We start from the raw sequence: 18,982 nt of genomic DNA on the forward strand, positions 1-18,982 counted from the left end.
CCCCAAGTCAGCTCCACCCCCTATCAGCCCCCTCCCACACCAATCGGAGTTGGGGCTGGCCGACCAACTCCCACAGCCCCTCCCACAGCTGCTGACCCCCAATTGGCCCCCCCACCCCAATTGGGGCGGGGCCCACTGGTCAATCGCCCTCAGCCCTTCCCCTCAGCCAGCTTGGCCATGATCTGGCCCTGATCAGGGGTGGGGGGGAGCGCTGGCCAGCCAACCTCTCGCTGTCTCCTCCTCCCAACAGACCCAGCCCCAATCTGCCTCGATTGGGGCCCAGCTGGCTGGACCCCACCAGTGCATGAATTCATGCACTGGGCCTCTAATCAATAATAAAAAATATACTCTGCGGTTGGGTCAGCTGACCTGCGGGGCGACGGAGCGGATTTAGGCCTCTCTCCTCTTGGGGGTCGCCACCATGGCCAGTCAGTCGCAGGGCATCCAGCAGCTGCTGCAGGCCGAGAAGTGGGCTGCCGAGAAGGTGTCCGAGGCCCGCAAGCGAAAGAACCGGAGGCTGAAGCAGGCCAAAAAAGAGGCTCAGGCTGAAATTGAACAGTACCGCCTGCAGAGGGAAAAGGAATTCAAGGCCAAGGAAGCTGCGGCTCTGGGAACCCACGGCAGTTGTAGCACTGAAATGGAGAAGGAAACACAGGAGAAGATGCGCATCCTCCAGACCTACTTCCGGCAGAACAGGGATGAAGTCCTGGACAACCTCTTGGCCTTTGTCTGTGACATCCGGCCAGAAATCCATGAAAACTACTGCATAAGTGGATAGTAAAGAAGAAAGAAGCACCTGTTCTATGGGTTGGCATCTTATATGCCTCCATGGAATATGAAGCTTTTGCAAAGCTTGAGTTACAATCTTGTGAAAAGGCATTAAATTATTTCTGTGTAAAAAAAAAATACTCTGGCACTTAGTGAAACAATATAATATACCTAATTTTCCTGAGCATTTCATCTCAGTAAGATGATATATAATAACATATATCATACACCCTTAACAAAGGCCCCAGCAACCTCATTCCTTAATACTTACTCAAATATAATGAAAACCTATAATCAAACAGAACCTCTATGTAAATGATTATAGTGGTTACATTTGTAATTGTTGAGAAAACAGAATACTATTCAGGAATTAAAAGGAATGAACACCAACTCTTGCCAGGTATATTGGTTGATTAGAGCCTCATTGGAGTAATTTAACTTGTACCACAGCACTTTAATTCTTAAGACTGTAAAGAACTTATTCTTAAGCTAAATTCCTAATTCTTCCTCATGTCTCATGGGACATTTTCTCTAACTTCCTTCATCTTCTCCAGCCCTCCTCCTCACTGAGAGCATGTTGACCACATCTTACCATCCCTGTGGAGTTTTGCAGAAGCTTAAACTTCACCCCCTGGGATGGCTCCCCTACACATAGGGAGCGAGTCTCTCCAATGTGTTTTCTGCTCTGGGCACCCCTTGCTTCTCAAAGTCCTAACATTTACTGGACAGGACAGACGGGTAGTTCCATAGCTACTCATCAAAAACCCCCAAACCACATGCTTCATGACCTGTAAATGTTTGTCATCATCATATCCCCAGTACCTGACCCTAATACACAAATAAATAAATGATTTGAGTCTGGATGCAAATATATTAAGGTTATCGAGATAAGCACTTCAGTGTTGGGAATCAGTTTGTCATTTTATACTTGGACAGAAAATATTATTAAATTCATGAATTAATTTTAACCTCAGATACAATTAACTTACAAATGTAATAAATAATTGATTTATGGGGTAAAAAAGAAACTTTTGCAAGATCAGCATCTGACCACAACAATCGATTTGAAAAAGGAGCATTCCGCCCTTATTGAACTTTTCTGAGGCAGCTTCCCAAACGTATGATGCCATAATCTATAACTTTCTGGGTCCCAAGGCACTCAGCCTGGACTCAGACCATGGCTGAGACAGCCAGTAGCGGGGGTGTACAAGTTACCTAGCCTCCGTGCTTCCACTTTCTCTGTAACAGAGTAGAGAAAGTACAGAACAGGCTCATCACAAGAAGTTAAACACTTAGAATGGCACCTGGTACATGGTAAGCTTTCAATAAATGTTATTTATTTTCATTAGTGATATTAATTAGCCTCTGAGTGACAGAATTCTAATAGAGAGATGATGCTTTGTTTTTATTGTAATGCCTTCTAGGCAGTTTCTGAGCAGTTTTAGAATCTGATAACAGAGAGGAAAACTCTAGGTATGACTAGTACAATTAAGCTTTTAAAAGCATTTTAATGCTGTAAACAAACTAACATCTCCATACGTCTCCTAAATTTGTTATTAGGAGTTTTCTGGAGGCATCCTTCATGGTAGTTTATAGTTCCCTAGTTCCAAGGTTGGGGATCACAATGAACACCGTGAATCAGCAAATCAAACCTCAAATGAGATTTGGCAAGGAATATTAAATTGTCATTGTAGCAGATTTGGGTTTATGTTTGAGATTTAAAATGCTGTTTTGTTAGATGCAAAATAATGAAACCAACTAACCATATATATTAATGTAAAATGAACCAGCCGTGGCAGATAAAACTTGTTCATTTAGAATGTTTCGTGGAGGAAAACATAAAGCCTCCAGCCCCAATTCCCCAGGTTACACTGCAGTAGAATTTACCACCCTTTAGAGGTGCTTCTTTTACCAATCAGAGCTTAACTATATCTGAAGTGGCAAAGTTTTCAACAAGAATCAGGTTGACTGTGGTATCAATCACGCACATTTGTGATTTCTCTAATCCTGTCATGGTTGTCATTATTTTGCAACTCATCCAATTCCATAATCTATCACAATTGGTCACCATGACCTTCCTCTGCACTCTATAGTCACCTCTCTCTGTGATTAAAGATAACCAAAGTTTACAAGATAAGATTTGGCTTGATTATTTATACAAGTTCAACAAGAATGATAATTGACAATTGACAATACAGGCCTTTTTAAGTTTGCTTTGCTGAAACTTTCCTTAAGGAATCTCAGATTAGACTTTTGAAAGCTTATTGAGGCTAAAAAGCCAAGCTGAGAACTCACCACCATACTCAGCTGCAGCACCTATAGATTTGGGTGAATTCTTCTGTCCTTGAGGCCCCCAAGATAGTCTAAGTTTCCAGGGCCTGTCAAGAAGTGACCTTCCTAACCTGTAAGGCTGGGAACCTTATAAACCAGATACCAGGTACCAGACTAGTTTTTACAATAAGTCTTTGTAAGAATTGGCTCCATAAAGACAACCTTAATCCCTTAAAACTGTCTGGTCATAACTGATTGTATGAACATTTCTCTCAAATATGACAGTCCAGTCAAAGCTTTGGTTATAGAGCCATTTTTTCTAATTATTTCCTGTTATAAGGAGAATATATTCTTATTGAAGTTATGTTAATAGTTATGTGGTAAGCAGTTAGACAGACATGAGTAGAGGGAGGAAGATGGGCCAGGTACAGAAGGTTACCAGGGCAGAAAGTCCTGGGGGCCTAGCCAAGGACAATTGCAGGATGAGACCTCAGGGTGGCCTTTCCTCCTCTAGCACATCACTGATCATGTGGTTTGGAACCCCTGCCCTTTCCTCCCTTGAGATAACATCTGTATCTCAGTTGTCTTTCACCTCCAGGCCCAGAAAAGCAGCAAAACCAGACAAGCAACAACACAACATGCCAGAGCAGACCTCAGAACCAGCTGCATTGAATAATGACCTCTGCCCTGGAGGTGCCAATCAATCAATCAGTGGAGACCCAGACCCTGAAAGGACACACCTGGGAAGCTGCTGAATAGTCTATTGAGATCTTCATCTGGAACCTCCCCTAAACTCTCCACCCTTAAAACCCCAAGAACTGAGGATCCAGCTCACTTTTCCTTCTGAGAACACACTGAAGCCTTTCCCTTCCCACCCACACGCTCCTGTCCCCCAGACAGGTCACTTTGACCTTCCTCACTTCTAAGCTCAAGGGCCCTTCCTTTACTTCTGTAGGTTGTTTCCTAAGCCCATTTCTTCTATGAATTACTTCTTCTATCTCTGTAATTTTCTAAATAAATGTTTTCTTATAGTTTGAATCTTGGCTCTGAATTCTTTCCTAGCCAGAACTCAAGTACTGAGGTTGCTGAGCCCAGGTCAGTCTGACCCCACAGGTGTAACACCTGATGCTGTTCCTGCTGCCCACAACCGTAGTACTTCATGATTCAGCAATCGCACTTCTGGGTATTTATCCAAAGAAAGCCAAAACACTAATTTGAAACAATAGATGCACCCCTATGTTCATGGTAGTGTTATTTATAATGGCCAAGATCTGGAAGCAGACAGAATTAGTGCCGTAGCAGTGGAGCATGCAGTCAGTAGGGACTGAGGAGGGGAGTTCAGGCAAGAAACTCCCATGTTCTCAATGAGTGATGCTCTGCCAACGAAGAAGCCTGGCACTCTAACCCAGTCTCTGTGCCTTGTGAGTTCTCTCATCCAGTCTCTACATTAGAGACCTCAGCAGAGGCCCACCCAAGAATTAAGAAATTCTCAAAAAGAGCCAAGAAACCTTCCATCTATAAGGGTTCTTGTTCCAACAGTGCCTGGGACACTAACCCGCCTTGAAAGTATATTCAGAATCTTAGGACTCAAAACTGTCCATGCTTCAGGGCACTGTATATAATCCAGAGGACTGGAGTGTCATGTTTTTTTAAACTCACTTAGCAGATTCTTGCTACAACTGGGTTAGGGAAGCTTGAAGACAATGCCCAAGGTCAAGGCCTACTACGGAAAAGGGCTGAGAGAGCCTGCCCAAAGGTTTGTTGAGATAGTGTGACTTTCAAACCATTATATATTTAAAGTATCTATTTAGCTATCTATCATCTTTCTATCTATCCTTCTCATGAGTACATTTAAATCTCCATATGATTACCATCAATATGCTGTGATATATTTTTCCATACATTTATGTCTAATAAACAAAAATTATTTTATTTTCAAAATGTATATTCTTGGAGTAAAAGCTAGTTCATGATGCTATGATGCCCTTTCTCAACATATGCAAGCAGGAAAATACCAGAGCCCCCTCGAGGACAGGGATGTAACAGCTTGGCCCATCACCTTGTGTGCTGAAAGCCGGACAAGATGGGTCATGTACTATTGAGTGATAGGATCTCCTATTCGTTTTCTAATTGAGAAGTGACCACCAGGGTTGGCAAGATAAACTTCTATGATGCCAAGATACTGTCAATAAGCCACATGTTCTTAAAGTAATACCATTATGAAGTAATATTGATTACCAGTACCTTACAAGCCATTAAGTTTAACTTCATAATATTTCATTTTAAACAAACCATCCTAAATAATTATTAGAAAATGATCAATATCTTTGATTAAAAAAAACAAATTTTTAAAATCTAAATTTATTTTATGTACATTTCAGATTTTGCTTAAATATCTTATTTCACTGAAAAGTTCAACATCCCTATATGTAATTGTTACATTTTTGGCTAATCTACTCTATTTTCTGCTGTAGCAAATAATGAAGGATATTTTTAAGGCTTGTGATAGAGCCAAGTAAAGAATCCAGACAAATACTATTACAAAAATTTTCACCCAACTTTCTTAAAAAAATCATTTATTTACCCAAGAAGACCAAGTCTCATATTGTAAATAAGTAAAAGTTGTTAAAGGTACCTTTGCCTTATCTTTTTTAATTGGAGTGACACTTTTTTTTTATAAAATGTACATTCAGAAAACAACAACAACAACAAAAGTAAACCCCTTATCTTCTGCTTAAAATATGAAAATATGTACTAGGTAAAAATTCTTGGTAAAAAATGTAGAAGCAGTAATTTCAAACGTAATTACTTTGCTGTGTCCACAGTCTTTAAGCTAATATGCTTTGAAAAAATAGAGGAAACAAAAAATTAGAAAATTATTATCAGACTAAAAAAACATATTTGGAAACATCTTTAGTTTGCCTTTTTTATTATCTAATTTCAAAAAATGTTTTCCTCTGATTAGAATATATTCAAAACCTTAAATCCAACCAAAGGCCATATACCATCTCTAAAATTTCTCTTTAATTTTAATTTGTTTTAATTTTGCTAATTATGCTTTCAAGGCAAAAGATCTCCCTGACTCCAGGTTCTAAGAGAGTTCTCTAGCCAGAGGTTAAGCTTAAAGCTTTATAAACAACATTAAGGCAATTTTCTCAATTCAAGCATCACTTATTTTGCTTATTCCTTTCTTGTACTTGACTTCTTAGGTTTTACTCTAGAATTCTAAAGATACAGTGGCCTGTGTCCTTTATAAAATACTAGAGGCCCGGTGCACAAAATCCGTGCATGTGGGGGGTGGCATGTCTCTCAGCCCAACCTGCACCCTCTCTAATCTGGGACCCCTCTCACAATCCAGGACTGCTGGCTCCCAACAGCTCGCTTGCCTGCCTGCCTGATTGCCCCTAACAACTTCTGCCTACCAGCCTGATCACCCCCTAACCACTCCCCTGCCAGCCTGATCGATGCCTAACTGCTCCCCTGCTGGCCCGATTGCCCCTAACTGCCTTCCCCTGCAGGCCTGGTCCCCCCCATCTGCCCTCTCCTGCAGGTCTTGCCCCTCCCAACTGCCCTCTCCTGCAGGCCTGGTCACTCCCAACTGTCCTCCCCTGCAGACCTTATCGCGAAAACTGCCCTCCCCTGCCGGCCATCTTGTGTCCACATGGGGGCGGCCAGCTTGTGTGTTGGAGTGATGGTCAATTTGCATATTGCCTCTATTATATAGGAGATACATTATTGTTGGAAAAAATGCACTATTCGTATTTATATGTTTGAGTATTTTGAATTCATCTTTGCAAAGAGATTTGGCAAGAGAAATAAAGAAAAAAATGTTTCCATTATCATTTTCTGCATGGGAATGATAACTACACATAGGAACAGCCTGAATATTGGTGTTTCTGGTATAAAAGGGTTAATAAATTTATAACAGCAGTTGGCACATTTCACTTATGATTACAGTAAAGCAGTTTTTTATGTTTGAAGAGTGTGAAGCTAAATTGTACATTTTTTAAACAATACATTAAATGGCAACTATGATGCAAACACTTATGACTAATCATAATATATATAAATTTCTTACTAAAGAAAAAGGATTTTCACACTTCAGCACTCATTCTGAGATGCACCTTAAAGCCATAGTTTGGAGAATAGGCTTTGAAGTTAGAAAGTCCACGATTGGAATCCTATCTCTGGGATCCATATACTATGAGACCTGGACCATGTCATTTAATTGTTTTAAATCATATTCTCACCATCTGTTAAATGGTCATAATGATAGTGTCAACTTTGCAGTGTGATTGTAATGATTAAATGGAAAGACAATTTTAAAGCACTCAACACTGCCTGGGACATGTAAAGCTTGATATACTAAGGTTTTTCATTAATAGCATTCTGCCAATAGGATTCGGAATCTGCAATTTTTTTCTCCATAATTAGGAAGAAAGGACTCCATTTTTCATTATAATGAAATTTTCATATTATGGCTTCTAGTAATAGGCCTTTTGAGCATTATGGGAGATGACACTTGGAAGGACATTCAACCCATCTTTCGTTGACACTCAGTTTTGTTTGTGATTGTGTTTGAAAGCTATTTGAGATACAAACAATGGAGGAGAGAACTAATATCTTGACTTCAACACATCAAGAAATCTTTCCAAAGTTTTCAAATTTGACAATTATGTCAATTTGCATTTTGCAAAAAAAATAAAGCCCCATTTTTTTAATTTCTATAACTTGAAGTGAGGGAATTCCCAGAGGCCTCTCTCCAGAGCTTTTTTGCATACTAATTATTTAGTGGCTTAAATCACAGCAGCAGCACCATCTATTGGGGAGTTGTTTTTTTTCCTGAAACAAATGTTTGCAATTCTGCAAGAAAATATCACAACATAAATTGAGATTCATTTCCATTTTCCATTAAGATAAAAAGGAAAGCTTATTTTAATAAATAATTTCTTCTATCAACATACTCAGGAATACTATGTAAAAATTGCCTGCCATTCACTGTTTGGTGCAGCACATTTTGAGACATTAAAAAAGGGAAAATTAAATATCAAAAGCAATGGGCCTTAGGGGAGAATAAGTCTTCCCTAATTATCACAGTCTGATGTGTGCATGTTGTTTGCCTGCTAAGGATTGGGAGATGTGGCACTTTTCTTTAAAAACCTAGCCCCCTGTCATTCTTTTGTGCCAAGGTAATTCAGATGCAATGGATGAAGAGCAGATTAGGCTGAGATCCACTGATCATAAGTTTCTGTTGGATTTATAGCACCAGATGGCTTAATTATTCTCAACAGTTCTTAGTCTCTGTCTGTAAGGAAGACCAGATGCAATTTCTACCTTCTGGTGAAATAGATTCCTAAGACTGAATACAAGAAATAAAATATAAAGCATAGTCCTGCCAGGTGTGGCTCATTTGGTTGAGTGCCTTCCCAGGCACCCAGAGGTCACAAGTCCATTCAGGTCAGGGCACATACTGGTGTACCAGGCTTGATCCCTAATAGGGAGTATACAGGAGGCAACCTATAGGTCTCTCACTCTCTCTCTCTTTTTCTCTCTCTCTCTTTCATCTTTTTCCCTCCATCTTCCTTCCTCTTTCTCTCTAAAATCAATAAAAAACATATAAAACATAGACCAAATAAGTGAGTAAGAAGTTAGAAGCAATGAGTCAATGTACCTAATCAAAGGTACCTGGGTTCATCGCCTCCCTAGTGCATGAGAGCTAGTTTCCAGTGATGGAATGAAAAGAAAATATCTAAATCCTAATCGCTAAGGAATAAATTATTTATAAGTAATATAATTTTCTCTTTCCACTGACAGTTTACAATTTCAGAGCAAAACCTGTGCTATGACATCCAGACATCGCGCTTGGTAATATGAAAAAAAGACAGGGTCATATTTTGAGGTCCTACATTTTTTGTCAGCAATAGACTGGTCTCTGAAACTATATATATATAACCTGAAAGTTACATGATTGCAAAAAATGTTACCAATTCAAAAATAAATATTAATATTGATTTAAAGCTAGTAGGAATCTGTGAAGACCCATGTAAAATGTTGCAAATGAGGGGTTTTAGTATTAAGAAGAATTTGCCAAAATTTTCCAGTTAATTTAGTTATATTTTAGGTATATTCTTAAGTCAGTTCCATAACAACAATGCACCCAGAATAACAATAAATGTCCATTTATAAGACAAAGCCAAGGATTCTCTATAGCCTACAGGAGCTCGAAAGCAGAAGAGATTGATATAAGTACTGTAAAATGAATAAAGTGAGAGCAAACAGACTTAAGCAAAATACTCAGGAGTTCCACATGCCAATGTATTGCCAACCTTTTCCAATAATGTTTCTCGCCACCTGCAATGAATTCGGGAGATATCAACATTCTCAGAGAATGTGAAGGAATAAGATAATACAAGCCAAGGCGCTGCCCCTCAGGTTGCAAGGCTGGCTCATTCATAAATAGCTTCCCTTCTGTTAAGGTAGTTCTAGTGCAAAGCAGCATTCTAACCCCGGGGAGTCCTGCCACAGGCATTCTAAGAGGGAATGAAGATTTCTTTTCCAAATTAAGTTGTCAAGGAGCTCATTTACACTACACAGTGAGTGTATGTGGGCCAGCTGATGAAGATGATGATTTATGAGGCCACAGCCCCTGATTCTGGTGATGGAAATCCACAGCAAAATCCACTTAGGAAAATAAAGCAGAGCTCCTGTTATCCATGGGAGGTAAAAATCACGTGGCTTCTGCCCTTAAATTTCAAGTAACCCTACTGGGTTTGGGAATGGAAGGAAAGCTCATTTACTTAGAATTCGGGTTTTGGTATAATGTTATTATACAGACTCACACACATGCCATTTATTAAACAGTTTGTGTTCATTGAATCTGTCTTAAATGATTTTGACAAGACTTTTTTTGTGGGGGGGCAGTATTTGTTTATTTTGAAGGTATGGATGAGGATTGGATCTGAACAAATAGATCATGGATAGCTATGTCACATTAACATTTAAAACATCTAAATATGGGCAAATTGTAATGCTCTACCTGCACAAGCAAGAAATATAGTATTTTGGTGAAATATATCTGCAAAAATGTATTAAAAGGCTGGGAAAATATGTAAACAGACTTGTTTAATGAATGTGGCCACCATCAGTTACATTCTTCAGAGCATCAGTTAAAAAAAATTTTTAAGCTCGAAAACTGTTAAATGATAAAACCGAGTTTCCAAAATGGAAATTGTATTTTAACTTATTTCCTGTATTTGCTGTGCTTGCTCCTTAAATGCCAAGAAAATCAATTTTAAGAGTCTTGTGAGAATTTATAGGCTTTGATCTTAAAATGTAAAATATGTTTGCAATATCCCATTTTAGTATCAAAGTGTGAGTCCCAATGACAATTAAACAGCTACATAAACAAGGCAAAGGGCAAAAAGTCATTGTAGTTCTATGGTTAATGTAGTTTTACGTTTTGTACATGTGTTTTTTACAGGTGACTCAGTAAAACCTATAGAGTGATTCAGTGTAACCTGCCTCTGTGAATTCCATCATGTGTTGGCACTGTCTTAAATGTAACAGAGCATTTTATTCATGTGCATCTATGCATTAGGTTATTATATACGTCCTATGCTGTAGAAAACATAAACACTATTTACTCACAGCTACATTATCTTATGTCATGTTTATTTCCTTGTAAAAGATAGAAAAATTATGGGGACATACATCGATGGGACACTCTGCTCCTTCTGATATAGGTGGTGTATTGGAGCAACCCATAAACAGTGATAAACAGTGATTTATCAAATTTTCCTCTCACATATTTCTAGAGTCCAGGAGAATGTGGCCAATCTATGTATTTTATTTTATGTCTCTATGATAAAAACCACATGTTCAGGTGTTTGCAGGCAAACAATATATATGGAATAGTTACTATGTATGTGACTTGATATCAATCAGTTCCCTTGATAAGATATCAAGGAAATAGTACAAATATTACAAATAAATGTAAGGATACAGCAGAGTTTTCAGTTTGTTTTGTATATCTTTTTAACTTTTCTGATGCTTGATATGATTAGATTTAGCTTAAACATTTTTTTCCAAACAAGTAAATATGTAATCTATACAGGGTTCCATGAGTTTTCAGGCCAATATTCAATAGGCTTTTATAACTTTTGCTCTTAGCAGTCATAATAAGCACAATTTTTAAAATGTAAATGATTTCATTATACATGAGCATATAAATAAAAAATATTAGGATGCAAAAAACAAACAAACAAAAACCCCTCAGCAGTTACAATGGTAAACACAGTTTCTCAGGACCTACATAGTTGAATCATCAGGGATGTGTTTCAAATTAGAATATATTTTGTTAAAAAATTGTATTTTTTTTAAAAAAAGCATTTATAGTTAGTAGGGTTAACCTTTACCAACTAGACCAACTTACTATCATAATGCAAAAAAAAATTGATAATTCACTATTTACCTGTGCTAAAAATGCTATAGCTGTATATTTTTATAAAATATTGGCATTACCTACTAGAACAGAAAGGTGGGCTTGAGCCACAAAAGATAGTCAAATAACATAACTGAGTTCATGTGAAAAATGTATAGATTTGCATATGTTCATATTACCATTCATAAAAATCAGATGATACTTCAATATAACACCACAGTGTTACCACACTCTTTGAAAAAATGGAAATTCACATAAAAATGTCCTCCTGTCAGATATGCTAAATATTTTTCATCAACTGCATGTTGAAAAGTCAGACTTTCCAGAAACACCCTCCACACCATTGGTACCGCCTGTCATCAAGGTGCCTGACAGTCCTCAGGTCTCAGTGTGGTCCTTACAATAGTCTGGTAAGCTGGGGGGAGGGGGGTCACAGGGGTCATGGTCCTCGTGCCAAAGGTGGGGAAACTGAGGCTCAGAGATGGGGCTGCTCAAATTGGGCAGCAAATATCACACCTGCCTCTTTTTACTAATTGAAGGAAAATCAATTTCAAAGTTTGCTCTGACCTATATATTTTTGTAGACCACACACAGGAGCTTCATCACAGGACCCGGGCAGACGTGACAGTGAGTTATAACAACTGCAGAAACACCAGTGTCACCACTTCTTCCTAATGTAGTCTTTGGCATCAGCTCAAAAAAAAAAAGAGTGTAATAAACAGAATGAAGCATTTTACCTAACAAAATAAACTCCTGAAATATACTTATTTTTAGATCAGTCAATTTAATAACTTATTTATTAGACAGTATAACCAAATAACAGCCTCTATGTAATAAAGTTGTAAATACAAAGAAATGCGTGTATTCCATACTTGTAAGCAATAAAAATAACAAGTACTCATATATCTTTCACTCTCTGAAGTGCTGTATTATCTTCTAATGAGGTTTGCTGTTTGTTTTAAATTGAACAGAAGGTTAAGGAAATGAGAGAAAGAGGACTAAATAACTAAGGGCAATAAAATACAGAGAAAATATATTAGCCAGCATCCTGCTGTTTATGTTATCAGCATTCATAAACAATGCTTTTGCTCAGAAGTATCTCTAGTGATCACAGAGCCAAAACACCCCAAGTGTCTTTGGGTTGATGTTTCCTGATATTTCCCCCATCTTCACAAAATGTAACAGCATTTTAATTCAAATTAAATTTATTCTGCACCCTATCATGCTCTTCACGTAAGGCCAGTGAAACTCAGACCCTTACTCAAACTATAGTTTTTCATTTATATAGTCCCCACTGCATCTCTTTTTGGAAAATGAAAGCCAATGCCGTTCCAATCTCTCACATGCCTTAGAAACAACTGACTCTCTCTTCAAATGTCAGTTTCTTTTAATCACTGGTTTCCGATTGGAACAGGGACCACATCAATGATTACATGTGACAAAAGCAGACTCCTATCCACAACACCTTTTGAATGCTGTCTTTTTAATGTATCTCTTCAAAAATTGTCCTGTGTGAAAGATATTATGTACTAATTAAAATGTATTTTATGTGTAAATTCTATCTGACCCATTACTACATCTGTGTGTGTGTGTGTGTGTGTGTGTGTGTGTGTTTAAACAGGCAGGGTATGGATTTACCTTTGGCAAGTCCCCGACCCTTGGCTGATACTTACACACAATTTGGGAGTTGGGGGACAATGGGAAGGGAGAAGAGCAAGCCAGACATCAAACCCATTTATTCTGAATCTTAAATTGTGACTTCTTTATCATCAATATTTTGGTTACATTGTTACACAAAGGACAAATTAACATCCGGTTTGAGGTCTCTTCTTTGACTGCTTTGGGATTAGTGACATCTCCTTGGCATAGGAATTCTGTACTCATCAACGCTCAGCTGGATTTTAATAATATTGTTATACAAGGTGCCAAAACAGGAAGGATTTGAGAAACCGCTCCTAGGGTGCCTCTGCCAATAGCTTTAACCACTGGGACTCCAGCCTGGCTTCCTGCCAGTGCACGCAGGGGGCAGGGGAGTGTCCACACCCCTCTTTCCTGGGCAGATCAGAAGGGGATCCCTGGAGAGTGGCTGGTCCTGCTGCCTTTGAAGCACCTGGTCCCAGGTGTGCTCACGCAGAGTGAATCCCAGTAAGTGAAACATGCTGCTGCAAAGACCCAGGTCACTCCACAGAGAAGCCATATACTCGGGAGACTCGGTCACACAGCACCTGCTCTCATCTTACATGATCCAGGCCACCCAGGAACGCCAGGTTCTTAAAGTACTCTGAAGCGTTAAAAAAATATCCTGATTGTTCATTCTCATGGTGCATCTGAGAGAATCTCTTTAAAAGAATCCAAGGAATTGTCCATTTGTCATTTTCACTTTGATATACAGGTACCTTTTGTTTGGTTGGGTCTCATCCAGGAATTCAACATACATTTCTCTCTGTCAGCCCAGCATGAAGAAGAAAAGCAGGGGTGAGGAGGGAGAGCCGAGCGTAGAAAGCAACGTAAAGCTCTTCGAGGACACACACACACACACACACACACACACACACACACACACAGTACAGAACAAAAGTCCAGTCCGATCGTGCAAAACTCGCATCTCCAGATAAAGCACTTCCGACAGGATCACAATGCCCCTTCCCCTCCCCAGTCCTCCCATTCTCCCAGCGAAACACACAGAATGAAAGCCAAGCCATCCTTTTTCTTAAGGCTGAACAGACACACAGAGAACACATTTCACGGACTGGCCAGTGGGCGGTGACCTGCAGGGCTCTTGCTTTGAGTGCAGCCAGCCCCCTGCCATCCATCCTGAGGTCTGGGCACTCCTCACTCCGGACAACAATACAGCGTCCATACAAAAGAAGAAATCGCAGAGGTCCCAACAGTAAAATCCCAGATCGACGTTACAATCACAGGTACAAATTGCTCAGGTCCATAGTGTCATTTCTCCTGAAGACCTTATCGTCTAAAACTAATTAGAGGCCAGGTTCCCGAGGAATGGTCAATAGTCAAAGAAAACACTGGAGATTTGGAAGGAAATCATTCTTCTACCGCGACAGTCAGACGGAGCTTGGAAACAAGTTGTCCTGTTCTGCCAAGTTCAGGGGGTTAGGGAGGGTGGATTCCTGGGTCCAGATTACAACTTCCCCGCCACCCCAGGCTCGGCGTTTATAGGGGAAACACCAAGAAGCCGGAGAAGGTGGAGTACTTCCAGCCTCCCATGAGGTTGCCCCGCTCAAGTTTGAGGTGCACCTTGTCCTCCCGCTCCATCAGCAGCAGGACCCCATTGCTGGCTGCTTCTCTGGTCACGTCCTGGTCTCCTGCAAATGCTGAGATCACTGGATAGCCGTTCTGCATTAAACTGACCTACAATGCAGAGGGTAGAGCTCAGCAGGCCATGCGGGGTCCACTGTTCTCACACACCAGTCCTCTCCTTCCCCCAGCCCTTCCTCCACCCTTTCCATGGAGCCCTACTTCCCCAGGGACCTGACCCAGAGGACTCAGCTGGCTCCCAGTCCCTCCCCCTGCCTCACAGAGGGGCTGATAGGGTCTGCAGTAATGGGGAATGGTAACCCAAAGTTCAAAGGGTCCCGTTTCTGAAGCTACCCACCTGGATGGTCTGTCTGTTGTACACTTTGACCACGTGGAAGCTGAAGCTATAAATCCCTTTTCTTGGAGCTACAAATATACTGGAGGCAAGATCGAAATGGTTGCCAATATTTACTAACACCTGAAAAAGAAGAGGAACACACAGAGACATAGCAAGCCCCTCCTTGGCACACAGGGTGAGCAGACTGGCACAGCAGTGACCCAGGTCCACTATGGGCTGCTCAGGCTGCCCACCCATGGGGGAGGCACTGCTGGAGTTAAAATTTCCCACAGTGGGAAGTGATTTCCAAGGTATTTCAAGGGATAGCGATGCACAAAGATGTTTCAAACTATATTCATTTATGAGTTGAAAAAGTGGGTGCTAATTTTGTGCATTGGGGGCAGAACAGAGAGAAAGGAAGGAAGACAATGAGGTCAGTAAACAACCGGATGTTAAGTCTGTTCTGAGGCTTGTGGAATGATGGGACTTCAGCATGGAGCTTTGACAAAAATCAGCGGGCCACACTGAGTGGGTAGAGAACGAGCTACGGGGCAAGAAGCCAGTTAAGTGAGATCAGTTCCCTCTGATGAAGCTTCCCACCTAACTTCCTGTATGTGCTCCAGGGCAGAACAGACTGTGTCAGGTCCTGGTCTCTGTGTTCCTGCAGCCCCGGCACATGCCCTGGCGACACACAGTAGGTGCTCAATAATGGCTGCTGAGTGCAAGATCTCAGTCCATAAACATCTGTGGTGCCTGCTACCCTCATTTTCCTCTGAGAGATGTTTGCTTCCTTGGATGAGCTATGATGTCATGCAATGTGCTTGAATAAATAGCAGGAGAGTCCACACAGCAGCTTGGACACCCTAGGCTCAATCCCGGGAATTCCATCAGGTGCAAGAATAATGACTTATCTAGCCATGGGATACGAGCTCACTTTGCCCTGCAAGTGGGTTTCCTCAGATCAGAGGGGATGGGAGCATGACATCATAAGTAGAACCTGAAGACCAGAGGGCCCCCCATCACAACCCAAATCTTTTTTAGAAGCTGAAGACAGAATTTGGCCACTCTGCCTGGATCCCGTCCCCACTCCTACTCACACACAAATGCACAACTCGATTAAGATACTAGAATGGCTTGCCTGGTGTTCTCAGCTTCTAAGACAAACATCCAGCAACAACAACACAGGCCTGGATGAAAGAGCCTGTCATCTGTTCAGAAAATAAATGTCAACTGAATACGTTTTGCGGTGATTTCTTAGGCACTCATTATAGATGAATAACAAGCAATTCCCAGAGCCATGTCAACTGCTGCTCAACCACAGCTGCAGGATGGTTCGGAAGGCAGCCCGCACCGGAGCTGGGGGCACCACCTCCGCCCCCCTAGTCGGTGGGGTTCATATAGACACGCGGGCTCTATGCTTAGAGGTGGTGTGCCCTACTGTTCTGTGCCTCCCCAAGGCTATGCTCTCAGTGGGTAGTATGATGTTTTCACGAAGAATCAAGCATTCTCCACTCAAGCCCTTGGAGCTGCTTCTTCCAACTCTTTATCTCAACTCTTTCACTTCAATTTTAAATTCAGGAAACTGGCAGATTCGGAGCCCTGCTGTAGAGGAAAGGTCTCCCACCAGCTCAGAAAAGCAGGCTGTTTCTCCCTAACCTGGAACCAGTGGCGCACCATCCAGCCTGCCCTGCTACAGGTTCCTCATCCATAAAATGAGAACCCTGCTGCCCCTTACCCTGCCCCACATCACCGTTTTCTTGACCCAAATGAACGATGGACGTAAAAAGGTGGTGAAACTATTTGTAGGACATGGGAAGGTAAATTATAGTAACTCATAACGGAGGACTTATTAATCCAGTAAATAGTTACCTATTTCTTATTGTCTCCTTTCTTTGAACATAAAGTAAATATTGTTATGTCCTATAAATAAAAACAGATTAAAGGCAGACTCCCTCCCATCACCACCCCCAAATCCCACAAAACTTCATGAATGTACAGACTCCCTAACAACAAGGAAAACAAATGAACACACTGGCCTAAAATGAGTCAAGGGTGTGTGTGCAGGTTTATCGATACTCAGGAGTGAGAGTGGGTTTATGCAGAGGGGAGGTCTCAGTGTGGACAGCTGAAGAGGGTTCCATTTGTGGAAGGCTTAGGTTCCTAAGGAATGGACTGATGCGTTCAAGTTTGGAAAGCACTATTATGTTTCAATTTGTTTCTGAAAAACAACAGAACCAAGGGGGGAGGGATCCAAGAGGAAGGTCGTGACCTCTAATCCTGAGCAGCCACACCAGAGAGGGGGTTGTCAAGGTAGGATCCTATTCATAACCCTTTGGCTTTGGCCCCAGTGGGAAAAGTTAAGTGGATTAGGGCAACAGAAGTCATCGATCCTTTTTTATTATTATTATTCCCATAACCACACTGCATATTCATATCGTGTATATATTGTATTTGTAGATTGTCTTATATATTGTTTTCACTACACATTGCAGTTATATAAGAAGCTATTTCGTTTTGTATTTATATAACCATCCTGCTATTTCCCTCACACACTTGCTCACTTATTTTTCTTGAAGATAAATATCCTCTTCCCAGTCCTTTCCAAAATAAGCAATAGGCACCTCTTTTCTGAGCGTCTGGGCCTCGGGAGGACCCTCCTTGAGCGTGGAGAGTTTAAAATGCTCAGTCCCTGTGTTGGCCACCTGGGTGACCAAGGCCCATCTACCACAAATGACAGCCCCCACCCGGGTGAAAAGTAAACCATGCAGTTCCCTTTTGGGAAATAGCTTTCTGATCTCTTAGCTTGATGGGGTTCTCAGTCACCAAAGTGCCACCTGAGCAGACAGGTACAAGGAAGCTATAACTCGATAAGGAGGGAATGTCAAGGAGAGCAGTCTAGAAACAGGAGAGAGAAGGGAGAGGCGCAGGGCAGGGCAGGGCAGAGGAGGGAAGAACCTGGAACTGCAGGTCCAGGACGGGGGAAGCCCCAGCCCCAGCGCCCAGGCTCCCGCTCTGTTCTCCAGGGCAAGAGGCACCGTGCGCCAACCGGCCGGCTGACCTGGTCGAAGTAGATGGTCATGGTGCGGTTGCTCATCTCCGACGGCTCGTGGTTGGTGCTCCGAGTGGCGGAGAAGGCCACTTTGGCGCTGCCAGAGCGCACGGAGATGCCAAGGGAGGAGGTGACAGCACCGTCCGCCGATGGGCTGGAGTCGCACACCACCAGGCACTTGCCCTCCAGCACGATGGGCTCCGTGTCGTTCTGCGCCCGCACCGGGCAGCCGGCGGGCAGCAGCAGCAGCAGCAGGGCCAGCGCCGCCCCGAGGCAGGAGCCGCAGCCCGTCGGCTCGCGCAGCGCCCCCCGGAGCCCGGGCATGGTCAGCGGCGGCCTGCGGGGGCCCTGGCCAGGCGCCGGCATCCGGGCTAGGGGGGGCGGCGCGCTTGGGACAGCGGCAGAGGCGGTAGGAGCGCGGGCGGTCGAGCAACGTGCGGGGCAAGGGATAGCCTCCTCTGGCCTGGGTCCCCTGCTCTGATGGTTAAGGCCAGGATCGTCCTCACAAGAAAAGCGCCAGCGGACCTGTCAGGGCAAAGAACCCACACCCTTAGACGGAGGTGAAGCAGTTTGGGAGGGGGCACGGGGAGCAGGTGGCTGAGGCGCTTGGGCCCCTTGCTGGAGGCCACCCTCTTGCTCCCGCGCACAGCCACCCCCCTCCCGCACAACAGGTCCCGAGAAACGCGCGGCGCCCTGGGCAGGGCATCCCTGAAGGCTCCGGGGTGGCGCGCGCCAGAGGTGCAGTCAGGTCAGGGGCCCGCGATTCTGCACGGTCTCAGCACTAAGACAGGATCGGGCCCCCTCGGGGACTCCGTCAGCGCCACCCCACACCCCCTCTAGCCTAAGGCGGAGGGGAGCT

The 18,982-nt window shown here is 42.5% G+C and overlaps 1 protein-coding gene and 1 pseudogene across 1 annotated transcript; one reads left to right on the forward strand and one right to left on the reverse strand.

Moving 5' to 3' along the window:
• Nucleotides 1-393: 393 nt before the first annotated feature.
• LOC102437191 lies at nt 394-906 on the forward strand (annotated as a pseudogene).
• Nucleotides 907-13,197: 12,291 nt separating this feature from the next.
• On the reverse strand, nt 13,198-18,489 carry CBLN2 (cerebellin 2 precursor). Its single transcript, XM_023755615.1, has 3 exons — nt 18,133-18,489; nt 15,096-15,215; nt 13,198-14,851 (listed from the first exon to the last, which is right to left on the reverse strand). The coding sequence occupies exons 1-3, from the start codon at nt 18,487-18,489 to the stop codon at nt 14,654-14,656; spliced, it is 675 nt and encodes a 224-aa protein (XP_023611383.1). The 3' UTR covers nt 13,198-14,653.
• Between the last annotated feature and the right edge of the window lie 493 nt (nt 18,490-18,982).

This window comes from Myotis lucifugus, unplaced genomic scaffold (genome assembly GCF_000147115.1).
Source record: "Myotis lucifugus unplaced genomic scaffold, Myoluc2.0 scaffold_82, whole genome shotgun sequence".
NCBI classification, from domain to species: Eukaryota; Metazoa; Chordata; class Mammalia; order Chiroptera; family Vespertilionidae; genus Myotis; species Myotis lucifugus.

Bases quoted from the DNA above. Each gene is read 5' to 3' on its own strand.
- CBLN2 (XM_023755615.1), bottom strand. From the start codon at position 18,489: ATGCCGGCGCCTGGCCAGGGCCCCCGCAGGCCGCCGCTGACCATGCCC. The intron at 15,216-18,132 runs GTCAGCCGGCCG...CTTCTTTTTCAG, and splicing joins TGACCATCTACTTCGACCAG to GTGTTAGTAAATATTGGCAA. The intron at 14,852-15,095 runs GTGGGTAGCTTC...TCTGCATTGTAG, and splicing joins ACAACAGACAGACCATCCAG to GTCAGTTTAATGCAGAACGG.